The sequence below is a fragment of the Talpa europaea genome (genome assembly GCF_964194135.1).
Source record: "Talpa europaea genome assembly, chromosome: 5".
NCBI classification, from domain to species: Eukaryota; Metazoa; Chordata; class Mammalia; order Eulipotyphla; family Talpidae; genus Talpa; species Talpa europaea.
The window spans coordinates 5,480,525-5,505,669 of NC_140071.1; the positions used below are offsets into that span (position 1 = coordinate 5,480,525).

The 25,145-nt window shown below is 42.6% G+C and overlaps 1 protein-coding gene across 1 annotated transcript in view; it reads right to left on the reverse strand.

Moving 5' to 3' along the window:
• The window catches only part of DNAH5 (dynein axonemal heavy chain 5), a gene marked incomplete at both ends in the record, with an annotated part of 180,216 nt that overhangs the window by 20,092 nt on the left and 134,979 nt on the right, over positions 1 to 25,145 (reverse strand). The window contains 10 exons of the mRNA XM_084233059.1: positions 2,020 to 2,169; positions 4,097 to 4,218; positions 7,242 to 7,432; positions 7,920 to 8,034; positions 9,259 to 9,502; positions 15,431 to 15,613; positions 16,423 to 16,578; positions 17,435 to 17,751; positions 18,285 to 18,420; positions 21,302 to 21,439. Coding sequence (XP_084089185.1) covers positions 2,020 to 2,169; positions 4,097 to 4,218; positions 7,242 to 7,432; positions 7,920 to 8,034; positions 9,259 to 9,502; positions 15,431 to 15,613; positions 16,423 to 16,578; positions 17,435 to 17,751; positions 18,285 to 18,420; positions 21,302 to 21,439 — 1,752 coding nt within the window. The remainder of the gene's footprint in view (positions 1 to 2,019; positions 2,170 to 4,096; positions 4,219 to 7,241; positions 7,433 to 7,919; positions 8,035 to 9,258; positions 9,503 to 15,430; positions 15,614 to 16,422; positions 16,579 to 17,434; positions 17,752 to 18,284; positions 18,421 to 21,301; positions 21,440 to 25,145) is intronic.

Consider the following 25,145-nt stretch of genomic DNA (forward strand, 5'->3'; position numbering starts at 1 on the left):
GAATTCCAAACAAAATAATCCTGGACAGACGCATAATAATAAAGCTATTGTGAACCAATGATAAGAACAAAATATTAAAAATGTCAAGAGGAAATAAAGGTAACCTGTAAGGAAACACCAGGCGGCATATCAGCATGGTGTTCAACACAAACATTACCAGCATGAAGGGACCTGAAAAGATAAAAGTATTTAAAGAAAATGACTTCCAACTTCACAGAATCCTCTACCCAATCAAGATAGAAGGAAGAGTAAGGAACTTCACTGAAAAGCAAAAGCTGAAAGAATTTATCAACACCAAGTTGCATATGAAAGAAACCCTAAAGCAACGGAGCAATGAATGTCAAAGCAAAAGACACCAACCTCACCTAACTTGGAGGAGAAGGGGAAAAAAGTCACAATGGGGCCCACGAGAACCAGCCTGAGACCAGACCACGCCACAGGCCACACAAACAGGCCATCACATAATTGCTTCCAAAGCAATTAAATCCCTTGGTATCAACCTGATGGAGTTTTAGATGTCATGGAGAAAGTCACGGATGTCAGAAATCTAGCGATGTCAGAAGCCAAGATGAAAATGACAAAGTTACAGAAACACATGGGAGACATAAATGTCAGCCCTGAACCAAATAAAGTGTTATATGAACAAAATAAGATAAAAAAGGGCCTCCCCGGTGGCGCAGCGGTTGAGCGCTGGGTTGCGAGGCTGCCCGCGGCCTCTGCAGCGCCGGTTCGATCCCCGGCTGCTCCCCGGCCACCGGAGGAGGGTCCCGCTTGGCGCGCAGACCTCTCCTGCCACCCGCTGCTCCCCTCAGCAGTGCACTTCGGTCCTCCTGCCTGCTCTGCTCCCCGCTCCGGCTCTGGTGAATTTTCTCACCCTCCCGCGCTTCTGACTGTACCCAGTGCTTGTGTGAATAAATAAATAAATTTAAAAAAAATAAGATAAAAAGGAAAGAGACAAAACAGAATGAGAGAGGAGGTGGGTGGGAGAGAAGAGGGAAGGCAGGAAGGCAGGAAGGAGGGAGGAGAGAGACAACTCGAAACTCACACGGACCTTCAATCAAGAGACTGTTTGATAATTCATTTGGGCAGGATAAAAGAAATAAAGTTGCAAAGAAAAACTGAAGGAGGGGCGATCTGAGTGCCTGGAGTTGCAGAACTCATTTTTCTTTTCTCAATAAATCACTGAATCTAGTTGTTTTCACGATTCCACAGGACCTAAGTGGACTCGAAATGGTTCACTCCATTTGTTTTTAATGCTCTGCCTGGAGCGGGCAAGGGAAACCATCCCACATTCTATTATAAACCCAGCCTCCTGCTACTGCAGGGTTTATATGGAGAAGCCCTTGAGGAATCCACCTGTGTGGAAAGTGAGAGTTCAACTTTTAATCATGACAGCAGGATAGGACAAGTCTTTTAAGTGGGTAAATTTCCATGATGGTGGGTCAACAGATTAAAGGTCTTTGGAAAGATGGGTCTTCTGGAGGCTGGGCTCACACTTGAGAAAATTTTAAGCCAACCTACTTTTTTGCATCCAAGGTTGTGGCACTTTTTGGGGCAATGATCATGGTGTGGGGGACGCACAGCTTGACAACACTTGTCCATGACTTCCTTTACACTGTTCTCCTCCCTGGAACCAACAGTCTCCCTTCTTAAAGACACACAGTTTTATGAAAGGAAATTGGAGTAGTCACATCACTTCTGAGTCGATAGCAAAATGACACAGATGAACAATCTACTAACTTCATGTTACAGCTAGAAGCCAACCAGAACAAGGTTTTTCTCACTCACATTGTACCATTGACCCAACAAAATTAAAAAATCATTAAACTGCCTAGTCCACATGTACTCTTGAGTATATCCATTCATCACCTTTTCATTTTTAACATTTTATTGCTAAACAGACTTACATAGGAACATTCAAGAAAATACTCATTGGAATTAACCTCTTAAATATTTCTTTAAATTTAAAAGGAAATTCTCCTGAAAAATAATCTAGCTGTGTTCTCTTGCACTTCTCACCTGGGCGATGGTTCTGTCAGGACACCAGGACCTGATGAGGAGAAGGCGTCTAAAGCAGTCGAGAGACTTATCGTAGGCATTTGGGAGAGGTTCCTCCTCGGGATTTTCCTTATCAAACCAAATTTTCCACATTTTCTCATTTCTTGATATCTGAAACACAGGCAGTAAGAAATGTCACACCATGGAAAAATTCTTTTAATAAGAGCTCACAGATATTTGTCATCCAACCTTCTGACCATGCCAGATATGTACAAATGTCATCCCTTTGCTACTTTTTTATTCTAGCACTAAAAAGTTTGAAAATCTAAAATCAAATGTGATTTGCTCTAAAGTCAGTCTGCATTAATGCCAGCCTACAGGTACGTTTCAGAATAAGATGAGTCCCAGGCCCTTTAATTTCTCCTATGCCTTTGTGGTAACACATTTGAAAAGAACAAAGAAATCAATGGAAACTCATTTTAATTATTTACAGAAATCTTATTTGCCCCATGAACTTCTGGCATGATCAGGAGCAAGTCTTATTCATTAGCATTCCCTCACATCCAGGGCCACTTCTGATACAACGAACACATTTAACACATGTTTATTATTGAATTAAAAGCATTTTGGTCAATATTCTATTAGTGCAGAGTAATTTGAAATATACCACTTAGTATCATCATCAAATGAATAATCAGACAGGCTTCCTTTAAGCAACTGATAAAGAGGAAAATAATGCATTCTATTATCCTTTAAGGCTTAAAAAATCAGAGAGACAAGCATTATAAGGGAAAGAACTCAAAGACATGGAACAAACAAATTATGTGTACAGATAAATATAATCTGTGGACTCTGGTATATTCACTTGAGGAAAGCCCCAAATGTTCTTTTTTTGGAGACCTAATCAAAGGAAAAACCATTCCAGGGTCATATTTAGAAAGTATCATGCAAGAATGAAAAATAACAACCTCTTACAATCATGAAAGATTACATAATGTGAAGGGATTTCAGACATAAGATGCCAGCTCCAGAAAACAGTGACTACTCTAATAACAGTCCAGGAAAAGGCACTGGCAGTCATCCCTGGAGGAGCATCTCATACATTAAAATCTCCCAATTGGACGGACCCAGTGGCCCATGATGAGGTCTAAGGGTGCCTACGTGGTGGGTGTGGTGTAGAAACACACATCTGAAGTGGGGTGAACCAATTGCCCTAAATCACATACGAGTAGTTAACTGATGCTAGCTTAATAAGTAAAAAAATAAAAATGGCAAAAATAAAGGCCTCCAAATGAAAGTTATTTAGTCCAAAAGAATATTTTGTACCCTAAGCACATGACAGAAGTATCAACTATTACCAGTTGTTAGTCAAAGCATAAAAGTAAAATAGAACAGAAGCTTCTGGGCAACTGAAACGGGGAAAGTCAACCTTAAAATATTTTCTGGCTGTAAAAAGCCTTCCATTTGTGATTCCATAATTCCACCTTGCTCTCAACGCTGCTTCTCTCCGGTCTGTTTCCTGGCTTGTCTCAATTCAGTTTTCTCTCCCCAACTTCCACGATATCGACATACACACAGTATATCAGGAGCTGGCTGATTAAAGAGGAATAATAACGTCTCAAGACAGACACGTACCCAGAAGGCCAGCCAAGGCAGGGTATGAGGAGGAGCAGGAGAGGAAGAATAGAAGTCAGAGGCAGGAAAGGGTGTTGAGTGTTAGGAAGCTGCTCGAAAGTATTTTCAAAAAGAAGGCCAAACCTCGTAAGCACATCTAATCATTTAATGCAATTGAATCTCTATGTTTTTCCACTGTGCATCTCCAACAGCGGATGCTGACATATTTCTCAGGGCAGTGTTAGTTAAACTTCCTAAGCAAATAATTTCTTCCTTTGAGGCCAGTCTGCTGTGGATGGATCATCTGGTGGATGGATTATGTTATCAAGAGTGTGAATGAGCTGTGAGGAAGGTCAAGAACAGGGAATATCATTTTAAGAGTGACCATACTTAGAAGCCTCTGTCTCCCACAAATATTGTAGCTAGTGACGAATCAGGAAGCTGCTCTTCACATTATCTCAAATTTATTCCAAGCGCAAGTTACCTGATCAAGGACATCTGAAAACTGTCTAAGTTTACTGAGTTCCACCAAATTCAGCCAGGTCATATCCAGGATCCATTTAGATGGTTTAGGGGGACAGGCTTTAAGGTCCAATGAGGCACCACCTTTGACAGTAAACACAAAGTTATTAGATTCTTCTTGCTCTACTGTAAAGCAATCTATTCATAAAGCATTTGCTGTAACCATTTTCATGTCAATTATTTTACTACCTTGACATTTATTAAGCCCAGAAATATAAATCATAGTGATGAGCAAGCTGTAAATTCAATCAAGTTATAAAGGATTTGAGGAAATAAATGCAGGATTCAGTAATAGAGGCTTGGAGCCAGGGAGCCACCTGGTCCAGGTCGGGAAGAGCCAGCTCATGGGTCTGGACCTTGTTTCCAAATACGGGAAGTGGCAATAATAAGACCTAGGTGTCACGGGATGACAGAGTGACAGGAATATATGTGCAAAGCACACAAGACAGCATCAAGAACAGAAGAAGCTCTTTAAATGGGAAGCTATGGTTGATATCAAGAAGTACCCAAACTTGGGCTTCCCCGGTGGCGCAGGGGTTAAAGTCTCAGTACTATCAAGCTATCACCAGCCACTGCGGCCTGAGTTCGATCCCCGGCCAGGGAGCTGACCCACATGGCACAGCAGACCTCTCCTCTCTCAGCCGCTGCTCCCCTCAGCAGTGGATTTCCGTAGACCTGCCTGTTCTGCTTCCCTTCTACCTCTGGTGAATCCTCTCACCCCCTGCACCTCTGGCCTATACCCCAGTTCTTATATGCATAAATAAATAAAATAAATCTTTAAAAACAAGAACTACCCAACCCTGGCAAGTGGCAAGGGCTCACTGCCATCATTGACGGGTCCATGCTATCACTTACGTTGAGGCAATGCAGCCATCACCAACATTTCACTTGGGTACACTTCCCCTTTTTCTGCTGATTTACCTAATCTGACCTAACTCAGTGTCCTCAGAGCTCACCACAAAATAAACGACACCTTAAAATGTTATTGTTGCCCATCCCCCTCGAAGGACCAATGTGTGCGCCATGATGTTTTAAGTCAAAGAGTCGGCGAGACTTCTATAGGCTAAAACCCACCGTTTAATAAATAACCTCTACTGAAGTGTTTCAGAGAAAATCTGCTTTAAGCATAATTCTTAAAAGGATATAACTAATGCATCTGGCTACATTCAAAGTCCTTTTTGTTAACAGAGCAGATCATAATCAAATGATACTCCAGCTATTTCTTGAGCCAATCTCTGCTTTATCCAGATACCATGAACTGCACTAAATTGCTCTCTTTTGCCAAACTCATCTTAATATATTTCCAACAAGATGAGTGTGGTCTTGAAGTCATTTTGATGAAAAGATTAGCTTATAAAAGCAAATGGATGACTTTATTGTCAGGGAGCAGTTAAGGCCTATGGACCGTAGATTTGTGTTGGAAAATGTCATAGCAGTTTTCATGGAAACTCTCCATTGTCCAGCAAACTGAGTGAACCGCAACCCATGTGAGCCTCAAACCAATCAAAATAAACTAAAATGCTGAATAAATGTAACAATGCCTGTCACTCAGTGAGCATATTCTACGTGCCCTGGTTTCCATAAATGCTGTGAATTCTCAACAATTCCATTATGTAGCTCTGACAACCCTTATTTTACAGCGGAGGAGCAATATTTAAATAACCTGCTGGAAGCCACTTGCCAAGAAGGTGGAAAGTCAATGATTTTCAGGGAGACTCTTCCAGCTCTAAATCCCATCAGGCTAAATTGTAACACACGCCTCAGTATTTTGACCAGACATGGAGACCATGTTCAATGTCATTTCCCTAAGGAAATGCACTTCCTGCCTGAATTGAGGATGTGAGGATTCTCTTTCCTGTGGGAAACATCTGCCAGCTGTAGGAGAGACACTAAGGTGGGAAATCAGTCTTCTATATTCAGGGGTCCCGGCAGAAGGTAACTTCTGCACCTACGTGTCTACCTAAGATCTCATCTCTCCATTGAAAGCATCCTCCAGGTGCCGTGGTTTAGGAAATTTGAAAAATAAAGGAACCCCAAAGAGATCAGTGGTCTCAAGGGCCAGAGACAAAGAATGAGAGGGAGAGAGAAGACTTCCATAAAGCACATGCATCTGAGTTCAAGTCTGAGCAAATGAGTCTTTCTTGGTCCTTGAGCTACATGTGCACAGGTCAGCACAGGCACATGCGTCACCTATGAATATGTCGGCGCAGGACTATGGACCCAGACTTTACACACATCCACACCCCATAGGATCCTCCATAAATCTTCTCCAGGGAAAGTCATGAAAATCTGCTCCTCCTTATCCTCCCGCCGTAGATAACACGTGTCTCATCTACAAAGACAAACCTTTCTTTCGAAAGGTAGAGCAGATAAAAATATTTAGTCCCTGCATCACTTTCATAATCACTTTAACTATATTTTGTCCAGACATTAAAGAATGTGAAAGTGAATGTGTTCCAGGCTCCCAATGTTAACTGTATTGTTCAGGGGTGCAGGGACCTGTCCTGAGTGATGTGTCTATAGAAACAGATAAAAAGCAATGGGGTGAGCTGCTCCACCACTCACCCATCCTGCTCCAGCCACCTGGTCCCACTCCTTCATCTTACCAGGCCCCTGCAGGGGAACCCGAGGCCATCACCCTTCCCCAACACCCCTTCTCCACCTGTCCCCATGGGCCGTGCCCACTGCTCCTTCACTGACTGGTGGCTTTGTCACCTGTCAGTTGCTTTGGGAGGCTCCCTTATTTTTTAAGCCTTCCCTCCCACATGCTCTATAATTCTCATTCCCCTTATCCTGCTGTTTTCTCCACAATGCTGATGAGTTGTTCACATACTACATAACTGACCTGTTTCAATATTTTTTTCTGTATCACCCCCAAAATATGTAAGCTCTGCAAGGGCGGGGCAACTTATTTTGTTCACTGATGTGTCTCAGGTGCCAATTCTAGATCTTACACACAGTGGGTTCTCAATAAATATTCATGCAAAAAATGAAATGAAATGGCTCACATAAATGTAATCTTCCATGAAATGCGAGGAAACTTAGTATCAGAACAAAACATTGCTATATCTCCACCCCTGCGCAGAAATTTCTATTTTTCTAGTGACCTTTAATCAGGGTGAGAAATTCTTCATGCTTAATTCGATTCCTCTGGATGTCGATCTTTAGGGTAAGCAACAAGGTGAACAGAAACTTGTGCTCTTCATACAGCCCCCGGGCCGCATACTTGTAAACCTCGTAGGTCATGTGCTCGATGATATGAGCGATCCTCTTGCTGGTGATTGGGCTCTTGACAGACCTGGTGAAACATTTAAATCAGCCTCATCCCACTGCCCTTTCCGGTGGTCCATGAAAACAACATCTTTAACAGAGAGCAAGTAACTTTGGAGGACCAATTCTTATTTTTACACATGAAGAGAAAGCCTCCTAAATCTGAAATAACAAGCATTTGCTCAACCTGAAATAACATAACAATCCACAGTGTTGTCCAAATCAGTTTTATCTGCAGGACATGATCATTTACAACGATGTCTGGGGGTTCTGCTGTTTAGCAGAAAGACATGAAGGCAAAGGAGTCACTCAATGGATAAAGAGTGGGCGGGACCTTCCCTGAGCACAAAATGACACGTCGGAATGATTGGTGAATACCCTGGTAATTAGGCTAATCTCAGATTTCAATTTTAGAAAAGACTTTTGGTGAAAAAGGACAAGGAAGTTCTAACGGTGATGTCACCATGCAGCGCACAGGTAGGGAATTCAACCTGGCGTCCTCGGTCTAGACGTACCTGGCCAACGAAAGGTCAAACAAGCCCAGAAACTGACGGAGCGAGGTCTGATACATCTCGTTGACCAGGCGCATGTCGGTGATGAGGAAATAGAGGATGCTGCCCCGGGTAGCAACTGAAAGGCAAACAGAGGGGTGACAAGAGCCACGAAGGTGGCAGCGGACCGACCACGCACGCAACAGCCTGAAGTCTACAGAAGACAAGCTGTCTTTGTCTCCTCACTGACGGCCTCCACGGAGACTGGAGTACGCGCATCCGTAGACATTTAATCCTGACTTCTGTGCATGGGATGAGTAGTCTATTTGGGTTTATTCAATGGCATTTTCCACTTTCAACTCTCCAGACACCTAGAAATATACTTCACTGTGTTTTTTCCAAGGTAGAGAAGACAGTCAATAAGATAGCAAAGGCAGCTACACCCAGCAAGTTGTGTAGACATGGTAACAGACTTGTTCTCACACTCCAGAGAAGAGTTGACCTCAAGTTGGCAATGCAAGTCGTTACCAAGGTGACTCTGCTAACTCTCTCCACCGGTGGGAGATAGTGTTTCCATTATTTTTCCAGGAGGAATGGCGAATCACCAAAGGAAACTGAATTCTTTTTTTGGGGGGTGCCTTTTATAACCAATGGGCAACACCAACTTGCAAATGAGTGGATACTGGCTTTTTGCCACCAAATGCTAAACATCATTGAGAGAACAGCCCTCAATGGCTGCATCATTCATGCATTCACAGTCAGGTGTGCTTTGAAAATCCTCTCTTTACTTTCTAGTTAAAAAATGAGTTTAGGGCCTCCCCTGGTGGCGCAGCGGTTGAGCGCTGTGCTGTGAAGCTGCCTGCAGCCTCTGCAGTGCCGGTTCACTCCCTGGCCACAGGCGAGTGTCCCACATGGGCCCAGACCTCTCCTGCTGTGCCCGCTGCTCCCCTCAGCAGTGTACTTTGTCAGTCTGCCTGTTCTGCTCCCCGCTCTGGCTCTGGTGGATTCTCTCACCCTCCCGCACTTTTGACTATACCCAGTGCTTGTATAAATAAATAAACAAATAAATAAATAAATAAATAAATAAATAAATAAATAAATAAATAAATAAATCTTTTAAAAAAAATGAGTTTAGGGGATTTTCCACTGAACTTGAATCATAAGCACCTAGAAAATTCACACCACCACACAGCTCTTTCATCCCAATTATACTATTTCCCCCAAGACATGGCACAAAACATACGTGGCCACCCAATTTTGGCCATTTATTTGCAGAAAGCCCTTGCTTCCTTCCATTTCTCTGATTGTCATTTCTTCCTCGCTTCAATTTCCTGTGACATTTGTCTTTCATTACCACACTCACCAGGTCTGTATTCCTCCCGGGCTGAGTTAATTTGAATTTCTGTCTCAGCCGAAATTTCCAGCTTTTGTGTCACCTCCTCGGCCGTCTTTTTTGTGTTACTTAGAACAACGATCAGACTCTCGTCTTCCACCAAAGACCCCTGAGTGCTCGTCAAGCGGAAAAGCAAATTATCTTCCAGCTCCTTCATCCTTCTTTTGTTTGCAGTCACTTCTTCCATGAGATGAGTTCTTTCTTTCTCCAATTCCTGTAAATTTGCATAAATATATGTTCAACCTTAATTAACCACTATTGTTTAGGCCATTCCTTAAAATATTAATCTGTCTGCTCTCAAGCTTCTGCACCTCTTTTATACTATTTACCAAATATATGAAGATCAAAATGGGAGAATTCATAGGAGAAAGAAGAATCAGAGCAAATGATGTGAAATTTGCTAAAAATATATACCCGGGTTCCCTGTACCATTTCTTTATTCCCTAAAGTCCTATCATTTTAGGTGACCTGTGTGATTACATTTAAGCCTGTTTGGAAGAAGAAAACATTTGAAAATATATCCAAATATATTTGAAGAGAGATATAATTGCCTCAGATTAATACTTTTACTTCTCTCTGTCTTGTTTCTTTTTCAAAGGGGCGCTGTTGTTGTATGACTGTGATTATTTTCAACTTGTTACCTGAAATAGCATCCAGTTCTGTGAAAAGCAACTGTCTGAAAACCTGGGCACGCAGCCTGTGCTGCTACCGTAGGGGCATTATTTGTTTTAATTGTATTTGTTTTTTATTGAGGCAGCTTTGGTTCACAACACTGTATGATTTAGGGGTACAGGTTCACACCACTCAGCTGGACGTTACCACACCACACCCACCACCAAAACTCCCACAGTCCTCTACCCTAGACCATTAGGCCCCCACCCCCTTTGCTCCAAGCCCCACCATCCCACGCTGGAAGCCTCCATTCTACAGATAGATTTCTTTATTTTTTAATTCTTTTAAAATTTTATTTTATATATTTTTTACATCATTCTTCATTTTTGTACAACACATGCTTTCTCCTCTTGGTCACAGTCCCCCTGAAATTCCCACCCCCCTCTTTCACCCATGCACCATCACCATGGTCCCTTGTGTTCTTCCCACCTGTTTTGATTCTACTCCCTTCTCCCTGCTGCAGAATGTCTCTGGTTTATAGTTGCCTGTTGATTTTGATTTTCACTTTATGATAATTACTTTTTTTGTCCCTGCTCCCTTATTTGGATCTTCTATATTCCTCCTATGAGTGAGACCATCCGGTATTTTTCTTTTTTTTTTTCTGGCTTATTTCGCTGAGCATGATCCCTTCCAGCTCCATCCATGTTGGTGACAGAAATACATGAAAATCCTGGCTCTGAAACTAAAAATCATTTAAAACAAAGGTTGTGGTAACAAAACGGCATGAGGGGCCAAACACTGCTGGCCTCTGCCCTGTGTCTAGCCAGTGAGTCACCATGAGGAGAGCAGTTAGGACCCTGCCAGGCCCCAGCTTATCCGTAGCACAGGCAGCCAGGCTGAGAACACTGGAGAAAAGAAAAATCCCCTTTTTTAAACAAAAGCTGAGTCCTCACATCCCTTTTTAATTCTTTTGAAATGTACCAAGTCAAACAAGGCATGCTCTTAGCATCTTTGTCTCCATCTGTTACTTGAAACATTTGAAAATTTCCTTAGTGGTTATTTAATTCATTTATTCATAGACAGGAATGTGAACTAATATAGAAATTAGAACAAGTGACATTTAATGGATGCAATAAGATTCCTTTCTATAAACACGTAAAATAAATGTATTCGCCATACGGTTACACTAGGAAATAAAGTGATGATAAAGTGAAAAGAAAAAATTCAAATAATTTTATTACCATATTCATCAATTTTATACACTATGGCTATAGTTCTAAAGTGCTGAAATCAGTTATAGGAAATAGAAGACAATCTTTCTGACTTCTGTTAACTCGACTAAAAGTCTCAGGGATGGTGAGGCCGGGGTTAGCAGATCTCCACAGTGGGGTTCCATCCCGGGAGCAATCCGACAGATCTTGCTCTGCGACCACTGTTCCTCCAACCACAAGTTTGAGTTTAGTTTATGTAGATAGGAATAGTGCTGACTGATGTCAAAAATGTATTCTTAATGGGGGGCACCTTCTGGTCTTCAATTATGTTGCTACTAGCTATGCACGAAGGAAGACGAAGACTGGGTTCTCACAGCTTCCCTGATGTCCAAAAATGCACTGTGGAGAGGCAGGCTGGGGGGCTGAGTGTTTAAATCTACTTTATCTGACTCCTTGGTCATTAGAGGGGCAGGAAATGTGTTTTACCCACAGACACTACATTTTTGCTCAGCTGTTTCATAGAACGTGGCGGAGCCTGTTCTAAGGGCAAGACGACACAGACAGCTTGCTCTCCAGCCCGCTACACCAGACCAGGGAGGGTGCTGGGCCCAGAATATTTTGGCACGTATGCACTTCTCATTTCTGAAGATTCGTACCTCTGAGTCTACACTGGTAGTTAAAACAGAAAGACTAAACAACAGAACTCAGAAATAGACATATTTATTTCTCTACCAACATTGAGTTGGTGATAACTATGTCTGTTTAGTGTCTTTATTAAATTACCTCTACATCAGTTCTATCTAATTCAGGGCCTTCTACCCCCAAAGGAAATCACACATCTGTCGGCTCGTTCTGAACCAGGATGATGATGACCCCTGAGGGCAGGAGAAGCCACTAAGACAGTATTATTTTTCTCCTAATGATATTATTTGTGAGTTTCTGTCTTGTTCTCCAGAATCAAGGTGAGAGTGGGCCTCTGAGACTTGGTGTCTTTAAAGGAAAGTTGCTGGAGAGCTAATGGTTTCCTGCTTGTTTAAAATGGTCCAATACATCATCTCCTGGTGACAACTGCAGACTGACTAAGTCTGCTTCCAGGTGCATCAGGTAAACAACTGACTATGACCTTCATGGACACTTGAACTGCTCGTGCATTCAAAACACTGCCTTGGTGTGCACAAGAGAGTGTGAAGCCAATTTAAAATTCATACCTTTGCATGTATAAACTCCGAGGTTTCCATTTGTTTCAGAAGCAAACAAGCCTAAGGGCCCCGCAGGTTGTACAGATGTGCACTGATGGACCAAACACGCGTGACAATGAGGTCCCTCACTGCCCATATTCCCAGGATGTTATGGAACCAAAGGGGAGTGACTTTCCTGTGCTTTGTAAGTCACTGCTCCGGGCTGCTTTCACAAGACCTCACCAGTGTTGTGGTTAAGTGCCAGGGAAGGCGCAACTCATCCTGACCAAAGAGGCTCCTCGTTTATTTCAACCTACATCTCAGGGGATTTGTTAGATGCTTTCAAATGTCAACTTCCTCCCTGTGGGGTGTCCCTAACTACCAACAGAGCCCAGTACAAGGACACTGAGGATATTTTAGATTTACGATCATTCAAGTTGTAAGCACTGTAAGTTTGCATTGTGACTGAAGAGGAACAATTTGGACTTTAAAATAATTCTATATGTGTTCATTAGGCACTGTATCAGGCTATTTGCAACTGAGTTTCTAGATGACAGGAATTGCCCCACCAGCATCAGAGATGGGCTCAGCCCACTCGCCACCACCCAGACTGGGAAGAGTGGACAATGTTAGCAGATTTGGGAGCTGGTAGGAAAAACAGAAGCTGCCAAAGAAAAGCCTCCTGCAGGAAGTATACTACTTCGCATCCAACAAAATTAAGTCCAGCACTCACTTCCTGCATGAGACTGCTGTAGAGAAAAGAAGATACAGCATACAGGCTGCAATATAATGGGGTTCAGGGGAAGATGACCCTCTATTTTCATTAAAAATTGAGTGCCCAGTAAGTAAGAATTACTAACTGTGCACCTGGAATGGACTCTGGTTAAGGAACACTTGCCTCAAGACATTTGGCTTTCCTTTTTGATTGCTGAGTAATATTCCATTGTGTATATCCATCACATCTTCTTGATCTACTCACCTGTTTAGGGCACTTAAGTTGTTTCCATAGTTTAGCTATAGTAAATGGGGCTGCGATGATCATGGGAATGCAATTTTCCTTTTGAATTTGTGTGTGTGTGTATGTGTGTTTTTAATTTGGGGGTAGATGCCAAGAGTGGAATTGCTGGGTCAAATAGCAGATCCATTTTTACTGTTTTGAGACACCTTCACACTTCTTTCCACAAGGGTTACACCAGTTTGCATTCCCATTAGCAGTGTAGGAGGGTTCCTTTTTCTCCACATCCTTGCCAGCACTTGTAGTTTCTGATCTTTTCAATATGGCTATTCACACAGGTGTGAGATGGTATCTCATTGTGGTCTTGATTTGCATTTGTCTAATAATAAGTGATTGTGAACATTTTTCCTGTGCCTGCTGGCTGCATGTCTTCTTTGCAGAAGTATCTGTTTAGTTCTTTTGCCCATGTTTGTGTTGGGTTTTTTTGCTACATAGAGTTGTATGAGTTCTTTGTATATCTTGATGTCAGTCCTTTGTCAGATGTGTGGTATGCAAATATTTTCTCTCATTCAGTAGGGTATCTTTTCGTTTTAGTTATGGTTTCTTTTGCTGTATAGAAGCTTTTTATTTGATGTGGCCCAGAGCTGTTTATGTTCTCTTTTATTTTCCTTGCTGTTTGGGATAAATCCCTAAAGGCAGCACTACAGCTTATATGATGAAAGGTTTTGCCTATATTTTCCTCTTTGTATTTTATGATTTCGGGTTTTACATGCAAGTCTTTGATCCATTTTGAGTTGATTTTGGTGTGGGGTGTGAGATTGTGGTCTATTTTCATTCTTTTGCATGCAACTGTCCCGTTTTCCCAACACTGTTTATTGAAGAGGCTATCCTTATTCCAGTATATGTTTTGGCTCCTGTGTCATGGATTAACTTCCACATACATGTGGGTTTATTTCCGGGCTCTTAATGTTACTCGGTGATGAAAAACAATAAACTCATGTCATTTGCGGCAACATGAATGGAGCTTGAAAGGATAATTCTAAGTGAAGTCCAAAGGAGAAAGACATATACCAGATGGTGTCACTAATATGTGGAATATAAAGTAACTAAAATAATAGTCAGATAAACACAAGCTTAAAAACTAACCCTTGAGAGCTGACTACAGAACTGGAGCACCAAGGGAAGCAGGGGTGCGGAGGGATAAGAAGAAAGAGGGAAGGAAGCATGGTGGTCTACGGTGGGAGTCTATGGGTGAGAGGGTGGTGGGTGGGCCATGGTGGTGATACCTGACTGGGGTATTACTAATATTACTTCAGTTAAAACTAAATCAATAAATAGAAAAGATAAAAATAATGGGAGGGGCCAATTCCCCAGGTTTTGACAATAATTTTAACCTAAATAAATCTGTAGGTCCATAGAGAAGGGAGCCATGAACTCAAGTTCTCATTGCTATTGAACCCAAGAGAAAATCAATAGCAACTTTCAGAGTTCATGCAGTCGCACCAAGGCAGTCCTATTAAAATCCTCTAGATTTCTTTGCTTGAGACTCTTAGTGTTTCCTAGAGAAAATGTTGACTCAGAACAAGGAAGTTTATAAATCACCGGCCACTTTTCACTGAGCATTAAGTAACCCCATAAAGTAGAAAATAGATACAGAGTCATGCTTATAGAGATGATCCAGGCAATGACCGGGTGCTCGGTGCAACCCTGGCCTCCCAGCACACACAGAGGCTGCTCAGATAACCAGGAGGAATCGACAGTGTTGTGCGTCCTCTGAGTACAATGTCTTAGTTTATATTCCAACAGCATAATAATGAATCCAATGAAAAGCCCAGATGTATACTAGAAAGCTAAGGTTCAACAGGTGAGAACTCACATAAAACAAACTCTTCAAAAATTAAATATAGGACAGAATAATGATACTGAAAATGAGACATTCTCACTATTCCATCATCCATCTCTACACCATCAGTTGATGTATGTGATTTATGAGATGCAGATATAACATAGCAGGGAAGTAAAGGATTAGCAGTTATCTAAGACACTTGGGAATTAATAACATAAAAAGCATAGGATGAAAAGGAAGATCTCAATCATACTACAGTTTTTATCATATTATTTCATATTTTTTTCATCAATGAAAGAATTTCAACAATGCAGAAAGAGAGGTAGCTGTGCTCACTCACCTGCTTCTCAGTGAGAATGACTCTCCCCAGCAACTGATCTTCCAGACCTTTCATGGTGACAGTGAAGTCAATGATGGAGGTGCGTGCACTTATCTCAGGGGTGTAGGCTGGGTTGGGGAGTTTGGTAGTAATGTAGAGTCTGAAACCACCCATCACATCTACTTCCTTGTCACCGACCTTCACCTTTTTTTATATCAAGTTAAAAGTAACAGAGCAGAGATATACATTACTGTGTCCATTTGGTATAAGATCATGTATTGCTGTAAACAATTATGTACCTGGAGATAATCTGTGCACTCAAAAAGAAATGGTCATTAAGCAATTACGGAGCTTCAATCCACTAGGGTGGGAAGGAGGGAGTGAGGGAGGTCAGTATACACCATTCAATAAATATAGAATTTCTTCACTAAAATTTTTGTGATCACACTGGAAAAGTGAGGTGGATCCCCCTCCCAATATTTGGTTCAGAGATCAAGACTGATGATGCCACACATGCAGCAAATGTGTATTAAAGGCTGTTTACTAACAAGACTTTCCTTGGAGACTGGAGTGGGCTACCTAGCAGGTTCAAGAAAACTTCTTGAGACTCAGATGGGCAGCTGTTTCAGCATGAATATGGAGTGGGCTGGGATGAATGTCCCTACATAAGGACATGGTGGGGGTTGCATGGTGTGAACTCCCTACTAGTGAGAGGGAGCACCCAGGTGTTCTTAACAGCTTGCCCAGAGTTGGGACAAGAGTGCAGAGGGGTACGGGGGAGCCTGAACTGTCGATAGTCAAACACCAAAATAGAGTCAGGCTGTATTAACCAGGGAAGTGGATATTCCTGCAAGAACCGCTCCTGAATACTTTAATACCAACTCGGGAAAACGATGCTCTGCCACTGACTCAAACTTGAGTCGATGCTATTGAGAAAACCTCACCTACATTGCATTTACCTGGCCTCACAGCAATCACGGTGCAGTAAGCATTATCATCAACACACAACTTACCTTAAAGGTAGACCCCGTCTTAATGAAGTTTCTCTCCAAGACGTTATCCAGTGCTGGATCTAGTTCCTCTCCAACATCTTCGATAAGCAGGGGCCTCCCAAGAGATAGACTGTCTTCCAGGTGGCTTCTGAAGTACTTGTGGTTGAGAGATGTGATCTAGAAACAAGATGGAAAGGTGACACAATGCACAGAGGTGCAAGGGTAACTGAGCCTCCACCACAGGGGACAGAGGAGGTCAGAGACCCTTACTCAAAACCCATACGTTGGGCCTCCCTGGTGGCACAAGGGGTTAAGCACTGCACTGTGAAACAATCCACAGCCTCTGCAGCATGAGTTCAATCCCCGGCTGGCCAGGGAGCAACACACATGGCGCAGCAGACCTCTCCTGTCTCACCCGCTGCTCCCCTCAGCAGTGTATTTCAGTCAGTCTGCCTGTTCTGTTCCCCACTCTGTCTCTGGTGAATCCTCTCACCCTCCAACACCTCTGGCCGCGTACCCCAGCTCTTGTATGCATAAATAAATAAATCTTCAAAAAAGAAAAGCAAAAAAAACAAAAAACAAACCCATATTACTGAAATGGCAAGAAATTAGACTGTTTCCAGTCTTTTCCTTAGCAAACTGTCATTCCTTTTACTAGGTATCATGCACAGGTCCTGTATGCAAGGCTGACTCCCCCCCACCACCACACTTTGTGACAAGTAATAATGGATTCATGGAATATCCTTGTACAGAGCTGAACAGGTAGCATGAGACAGAGCTCAAGCCTGGTCTGTTGAGAGAGAGACATCAGCACTCACAGAAGAGAGTCTGAAACCTCTGAAAGATGTCATCATGCAAATGCAAATAATGCAATTTTTAGAAAGATTTTACTGTTGGGTTTTAGGCTTGTGTTGGTGACAATTCTAACCAGGATGATGAACCGTAGCTAATAATTTCCAGTATTCAGTATTCTCTGATCCTTGTGGACGGTTAAAGTTAACTAGTTACATGAATATACTCAAAGCTAAATTACCTGCAGTTCATTCTGGCTTTCTTTATTTTTGATCCAGATCTTGCCCTGAGTCTGTGGGTCAATTAACAAAGGATAGCGAGATGCCTTGGTGACAATGATTCCATTCTGGATGGACAGGTCATCGTTGGGCAAGCCTTGGAGGTTCCATTCACTGATGGTTGGAGCATCAATCAGCATCTCGTTGAGATTTAGATTGTTTCCAAATGGAATCTCTCGGGCTTTCATCTCCTTCTGCCAGTCATTCAATAGCAGATTGCGGAATTCTTGGTTAAATGGACCAGAATAAGACAGAAAAGCTGTAGCCAACAATACATCCCCTAAAATGAAAAACAAACACCACTAAAATACTTGATGATCATCATTGTAATTGTGTAGAATATTAACAATGGGGAAAAACAAAAACAAAAGCAATATTCTTTTAAACTGAATTCCAGAAACCAAATTGCAAGTACACGTGGCTGTGTCTTGGTCAATAAGCAGCGGTTGGGTTCATGGTTAAATGGGATGCAGAAGGCCAGCCAAGCAGCAGGGTTATTTTGATGTCTGTTGGCTTGAGAAGATGAATTCTGGGTTCAAGAGAAGCAAAACCTCAGAAGACAGGGCCTTCCTTCAAAGTGACCTTGATCAACATGACCAGGGACTCAGGAGAATTCAAAAGTAACATGACAAGAATTCAAAAGTAACTTTAAAGGTCATTAACACATCTCACAAGGATTCCATAGATGCAGCCTCCCGAAGTAGGTGGACACACACACACACGCACACACACAGAGGAATCTGAGTAAGGGCGTGTTGGCTGTTTTCTCTCCAAGCTCGTGTGCTGAGCTCATGAGCTAGGGGGGTCACATACCTACAAGTCTTTTCGTTTGGGCAGCAAACTCTTTACTCTGCTCCGTCCACCTCTCCTTCTCCCCAGCCAGGCCGCCGATCAGCGCGGACGCCGTCTGCATCTTATGCCTGCACCGCTCCGCGTCTTCAAGCAAGGTCTGAAAGAGGCCATCGGCAGAAGACTTGCTTTTAGACTAATGAAGCCTCTGGCTCAAAAATACAATTTTAATACATATGGATCACCCTCCCCTCCCAGCCACATGAGCCACTTATCTTGTCAGAAGCACGAGGTTGCATTTCCACGAGCCTGTGTCTGCCCAGCCCATGGAACTCGCAGGGATGCCTCCCGTGGGGACTGAGCCAACTGGGCAGTTCCCACCCCCCTCAAATGTTAACAGCTGAGAGACCATGGACATTTGTGATTTCCCAATACAGATAAATAGAAAAAAAAATACAAATATATTTATACCATATGGCACCAAAAAGCAAAGAAATACAGACCTACATATCCTTACCTAAAAATTAAGATTATTTATGTTAAAATTCTAACACTGTTTCTTTATCAAACTCTAAGTCTTCTATTACTTTAGGTGAAACTTTAAAGCATCTTCAGAGAAGGTGATCTCCTGAGGCTCCCTCACCAACTCCAGCCATGTCTGGCCCAGCACATCCCCACTCCTGCTCCCCGTGTCACTAAGCCTCCCGGGCTCTACATGGAGCGGGGAGGAGGATCCAAAATGACTACGGGCAAGCTCCCTCCGGGATGTTGAGGACGGGGGCTCACAGTCAGATTTGGGGTTTTTTGAACTTGAAAACCTGACATTTGCTGAAACCTAAGTTTTAAGTGAGAGCCAGACCTTTCCCAGAGCAGTTCTTGTGTGGGCCTCTAATTATTTACTGAGCAAACAGATGCTCAAGACCCCCCCCCCAAAAAAAATGAATTAATGTAAAAAATGTTAAGACCGAAATATAATAAATGAAGTCATAAAACAATTTTTCTCATTTTTGTGTAAAAAGAGACATAAAGTATTCATGACTAATGCCACACATCCCAAAAATGTATGACCCTTTTCTGAAAATTGGTGTTAAAATATTATTACTGGGTTCAGCAGTGCTTCCTGGAATAAGCGCAAGTCCATACTGGCAGAAACGAGCACAGCTTCCTCGCAGGCCCTAAAGCCAACTCTCAACCTGTGATGTTAATCTGCCCTTTGCATTTATGCGAATTCCACTGCACAGAACTACACAAATAGGTGGTCTACAGTCACTTCTTTCAAACTTCTAAAAAGCACTTATTTTGTTTTTAGATTTATCTTTAATTATTTATTTATTTGTTTGTTTTTACATAGAAGAACTGGCGTGTAGACCACAGGTGCGGGGGTTGAAAGGAGTCACCAGAGACAGAGTGGGGAGCAGAACAGGCAGATCGACTGAAACACACTGCTGAGGGGAGCAGCGGGCGAGGCAGGAGAGCTCTGCTGCACCATGTGGGTTGCTTCCTGGCCAGGTACTGAACTCAGGCCTTAGTCGTGATAGTCTGATACTTAACCCCTAGTCCACCAGGGAGGCCCACAGGAGATTTACCTTTAAGAAAAAAAAGGCGGGCCTCCCCGGTGGCGCAGCTGCTGAGCGCTGGGTTGCGAAGCTGCCCGCAGCCTCTGCAGCACCTGTTCAATCCCCAGTCACCGGGAGGGTCCCGCATGGCGCACAGACCTCTCCTGCCGCCCGCTGCTCCCCTCAGCAGTGTACTTCGGTCCTTCTGCCTGCTCTGCTCCCCGCTCTGGCTCTGGTGGATTCTCTCACCCTCCCGCGCTTCTGACTGTACCCAGTGCTTGTATAAATAAATAAACAAATCTTTTAAAAAAAAAAAAAAGAAAACAAAGGCCATACATTCTGTGTATAGTGAAATTAAATTTATCAAATTTAAGAACTAAGTTTATCTAAATTCCCTCATTGAGACTCTTGTAAGGGAATAAACTAACAGAGTAGGATCTCAGTCCAGCCAGGTGAGGGCTGAGTGATAGCACTGAACCCCACAAAAGTATGGAGAAAAGAATAGCAGGATCTAGCCCCTAATTATCGAATGAATACAGGATTGATTGGAGGCAGGCAGGACAGTCTGAGGGGCCAAAAGCTTACGCAATCTGGAAGACCATTTTAAGAAAATCATTAAATAAATCGTATTAGTACAAAAGACGAAAGTGACCATGTATTCAGAATGAGGCCAAAAATCACCAAGTGCAGTCACTGGAAACCCAGCTGCCTTTCCTGGGATCCCCAGGCATGTTATTGAAATGCCTGTGCACAAAGGCTGGTCCTTCATAACCTGGGTTCCCCTCCCCAGGGAATCCTCTATAGCACCCCAAAACCAGCCCTCATGGGTATGTATGTGCAAAAGAGACGCCCTGAAGCTTAACCTAATCTAACCATTAATTTAAGGTAAACCTGCCTTGATTACCCTAAGCCAGGAGGCCCCAGTGGAGCTGAAATTTTGTAAATAAAACCAAATGCCTGTTCCCTGGTGGATCAGAGACAAGCGCAGGCAGGAAAGCCGCACACAAGGTGTGGCTGGGGGCTGTCAACTGTCACTGTCAGGGGATCCAGCCACGTGGTCCAGCAGAGACACCTGAACCAACTTGGGGGGGCAAGCGCCAGTCCAGGCTGTCCATCCCTGGGATCCACTCTCAGATCCTCACCAGGCCTCCGATCTTTCCTCAAAAATGAAATTAAAGTAAAAATATCACCCTGCCTACCTTGAGAGAGGGTTTCAAGAATTAAATGAGATCAAGGGAGAAGATCAGGTTCGAGAAATATAACAGAAGGTGCCATCCCAGAGTGGCTCAGACTGGGTTTGTCTCCACTGACCATTCCAAGTGCTCCCCAAAAGCCCCTGGCATCCTCAAAACAGCCACAGGCACAGGAAGGGCCAGGTGCTGGGTGAGCACCATGTGTCAAGGAAGTGGATCCCCACCGGAAAGTAGCCGCAGGACGGAGGATGATCAGAGGCGCAAGGGGAAGCCCCACACCCAAGGACGCTACCTGCTTCTCTGCCATGGCCTGCTCGTACTCAGCCTGCACCACATCCAGCTCCGCCTGCTTGTCGTCCAGCTCGGCCTGGGCCTTCTGCAGGTCCTGCATGGCAAGGACGTGCCGGCTCTCCTGCACTGCCAGGTTGGCCTGCAGGACACGGGAGGGAACGGCCGCAATGAACACCCAGCCCTCGAGTCAGAACAGTGCTCCCCCTTGCTCCTCCTTGAGGGCCTGTTCTCTTTTCATAATTCAGCATTTACTGAGCTTGTGCTACTTCCAGAGCACTGACATAAATGTGTGACTGTCATGTGACTACATCCGTGGGCCTACACTAAACAGACACATACAAATACTCAGGAACATCATCATCCAGAAAGACAACTGGGAATAAATTCTTTTTTTTCTAAATAATTACAGACCCATATAGGATCTGTCCTCTAAGTTTTGGTCTTATATTTTTTTAACTAAATTAGTGTTTTTGAGGTGGCAGTTTACCATTCTGTCTAGGATTCGGGGGGGGGTGTATGTTACCACACCCCCACCACTAAGACCCCATAACCCTCCACCGTGCTCCCAGCCTCCCCCCAATGTCTTTTCAAACTTACTAAGTCAAGACTAACCTTTTTTTTTTGTATGTACCACTGTTGTGCAATTCCCAGTACTTTATTTATGTAACATATTTTTTTATATGTCTAATTTACTTCTTAGTTTATTGGGTTTTTTAATATTTTATTTTATATATTTCTTACATCATTTTTCATTTTGCACAATGTATGCATTTTCAACCAAGATAATCAAGACTAACTTTTAATGGGAACTTTCATGAATGTTTGTAAGCAGAAAATTATAATTCATTAGAATAGAAGTCAGCACATTTGTTTCTCCATGAAGAGTCAGATAGCAAATATTTTAGGTATTAGGGGCCTAGGAGACGAAGCCAAGATTATTGTTTAGACAGATATTTAAAAAGGACTTTAGGGCCTCCCCGGTGGCACAGCGGTTGAGCGCTGGGTTGCGAAGCTGCCGGCGACCTCTGCGGTGCCGGTTCGATCCCCAGCTGCTCCCCGGCCACCGGAGGAGGGTCCCACATGGCGTGCAGACCTCTCCTGCCGCCCGCTGCTCCCCTCAGCAGTGTACTTCGGTCCTTCTGCCTGTTCTGCTCCCGGCTCTGGCTCTGGTGAATTCTCTCACCCTCCCACGCTTCTGACTGTACCCAGTGCTTGTATAAACAAAACGAACAAACAAACAAACAAATAAATAAATTTAAAAAAAAAATAAAAAAATAAAAATAAAAAGGACTTTAAAATCTAAGAACTGTTCTCATTTCATGAGCCATCAAATCCAGGTGGTGGGTTAGATTTGTGGGCCTCAGGTTGCTAATCCCTAGATCAGACATTGTAAAATTAAACGCACTTAGATAAATTACTGAAAACTGTAATATGAAGAGTTGTAGGGAGAAAACCAAATCTCTAGATCCATCTGCCTCGCACAACTCATCCCTGTGGACGAGGCTGTTCAAATAAGATAAAGGTGGGAACATACGTGTTCCCTGGACATAAAGATCTAGGTTTTGGGGGCGATGGGTGTCTATTGATGTCTCCTGGCAGTTTTCCTCTATCATGAGGCTTTCAGAAAAAAACTGATGCCCTCAGCTATGACCAATAAAAAGGATTTATTTTTAAAAACTACTCAGATTCAGAAGACATAGTCGAAAGCAATATTACCAAGTGAAGTGTGGAAAATAGTCTAAGCTTACAGAAATTTAGATTCTTAAAAAAAAATTTCTTAATCAATTTCTCCTTTTTAAGTCTAAAACACATTAAAGTTGATTTGAATGGGGAGATCCATTACTAGAACCATATTCACTCTGAGGTATTAGATTAGAGAACATTATTAAGACTTTTTTAGATAAATTATTTTCCTCCCTGAAAACCTCAGGTTTCCTAAGGCTTTAGCAGAATCATTCTTCAAGGGGAAAATCAGGGTTCTGTAACTGTCTGGAACCCACAAGAGGCAGAAACACAGCCTGGAATACGCTGAATGAAGTAAGTCAGAGGAGGAAGACAAATACCAGGTGATTTCACTCATGTGGAACATAATGAAATAAAACAAAAGAATAGACAAAACTAAACCAAAACAGACTGTATAAATCTGACTATAGAATTGAGGCTGGGGGCCTCCCCGGTGGCGCAGCGGTTGAGCTCTGGGTTGCGAAGCTGCCCGCAGCCTCTGCGGCACCGGTTCAATCCCCGGCTGCTCCCCGGCCACCAGAGGAGGGTCCCACATGGCGCGCAGACCCCTCCTGCCGCCCGCTGCTCCCCTCAGCAGTGTACTTCGGTCCTTCTGCCTGCTCTGCTCCCTGCTCTGGCTCTGGTGGATTCTCTCACCCTCCCGCGCTTCTGACTGTACCCAGTGCTTGTATAAATAAATAAATAAATAAATAAATAAATAAATAAATAAATAAATAAATAAGATCTTTAAAAAAAAAAAATAGAATTGAGGCTGCCAGAGCGGGAGGCTTGGGGTGAGGAGCGAAGGGGCAAAGGGCCCATTGGAGTGTGGTGGAGGGTTGGGGGCCATGGTGATGGATGTGATACATACATCTCAAGAGGTGCGTACCTGTAACTCTAAGCACTGTGCAGCGTTGTAAATCAAAGCCACCTCGATTAAAAAAAAAAAAAAAAAAACCAACTGGTATCACTGAAAACTAAATAAATGGTGACTTTTGAAAGAAAAAAGAATCTCACTTCTGGAACATTTTTTCTCAGCTCTGCTCTCAGCAGCCCCTGTCTCAGTAACTTAAACACAAAAGAAAAACAAGGCTGATCTGTCAGACAACTTTCCATATTGAACACTAATGTCAAAGATTAAGAACAGTTCCTAGGACTTTATTCAGAAAAAAATGGTTTTTTTAAACAAAGCTTTTTTAAACATAAACATCATTAACCAAAAAAGTACTGACTCCTTACAACCTCACCGCTCATGGCAGGATCTCCAGGTCTCTGTGCAGATTATTTAAGATATAAGCCTCAGTTTCTCCGGTAGGATGTTGAAAAACTACCTGCTAGAGTTTGAGTGTGTGTGTGTTTGTGTAAATGTAAAAACCCAACTCTGCTATCAGACACATTATGAGAACACAATAATATATTGGCATTACCCATATTTAACATTTAAGGCTCTACTATTTTATATGTTCTGTTTATATGGACTGATATTTACAGTTTTCTAGTGTTTCAAAGAGAAATCTCATTATAATGAAATCTAAATTGCTATTGTTATAATTAATATTTAATCAATTTCATTCACTGCTAGGCAACTACTGGCCTTGTAACACATCAGAGAACAGTCTGCAACAATTACTATTGAAGAGGACAATTGAATTCAGCTGCATACAATTTAAGGAACTAGGTATGCTGACTCTCTAGAAAAATCCAGAAACGACACCCTGTACTTTTCATTTGAAATGGAGGTTGCGATTCAGTCAACAATCAGAATGTCCATTTTCTGTGGTCCCTAAATCCATAATGTCAGATGGAATGACATCGGTTATTTGCTGTGAAATTCTCTAAGTGAAATGAATCTTGAGTGAGAGTTTTTGTTCTTTCAAGTTTCCTTAGTACCCAAAGATTTTCAATAACTGAATAAATGATCCTGGTGTGTTAACAATTAGAAAATAAAACGGGATCTTTAACTCTATTCCCATCTTCTTTCTGTTCTTAATTATTTTTGTTATGATGATTAAGTCCCTTGGGTTATTTGTAAGTGTAAATGGATTTAGTTGATCGTTGGGATGTTTGAGAAATCAGACCAAAGCAAAATAAGCAGCCAAGCCATACATGTGACGTTTGAGATG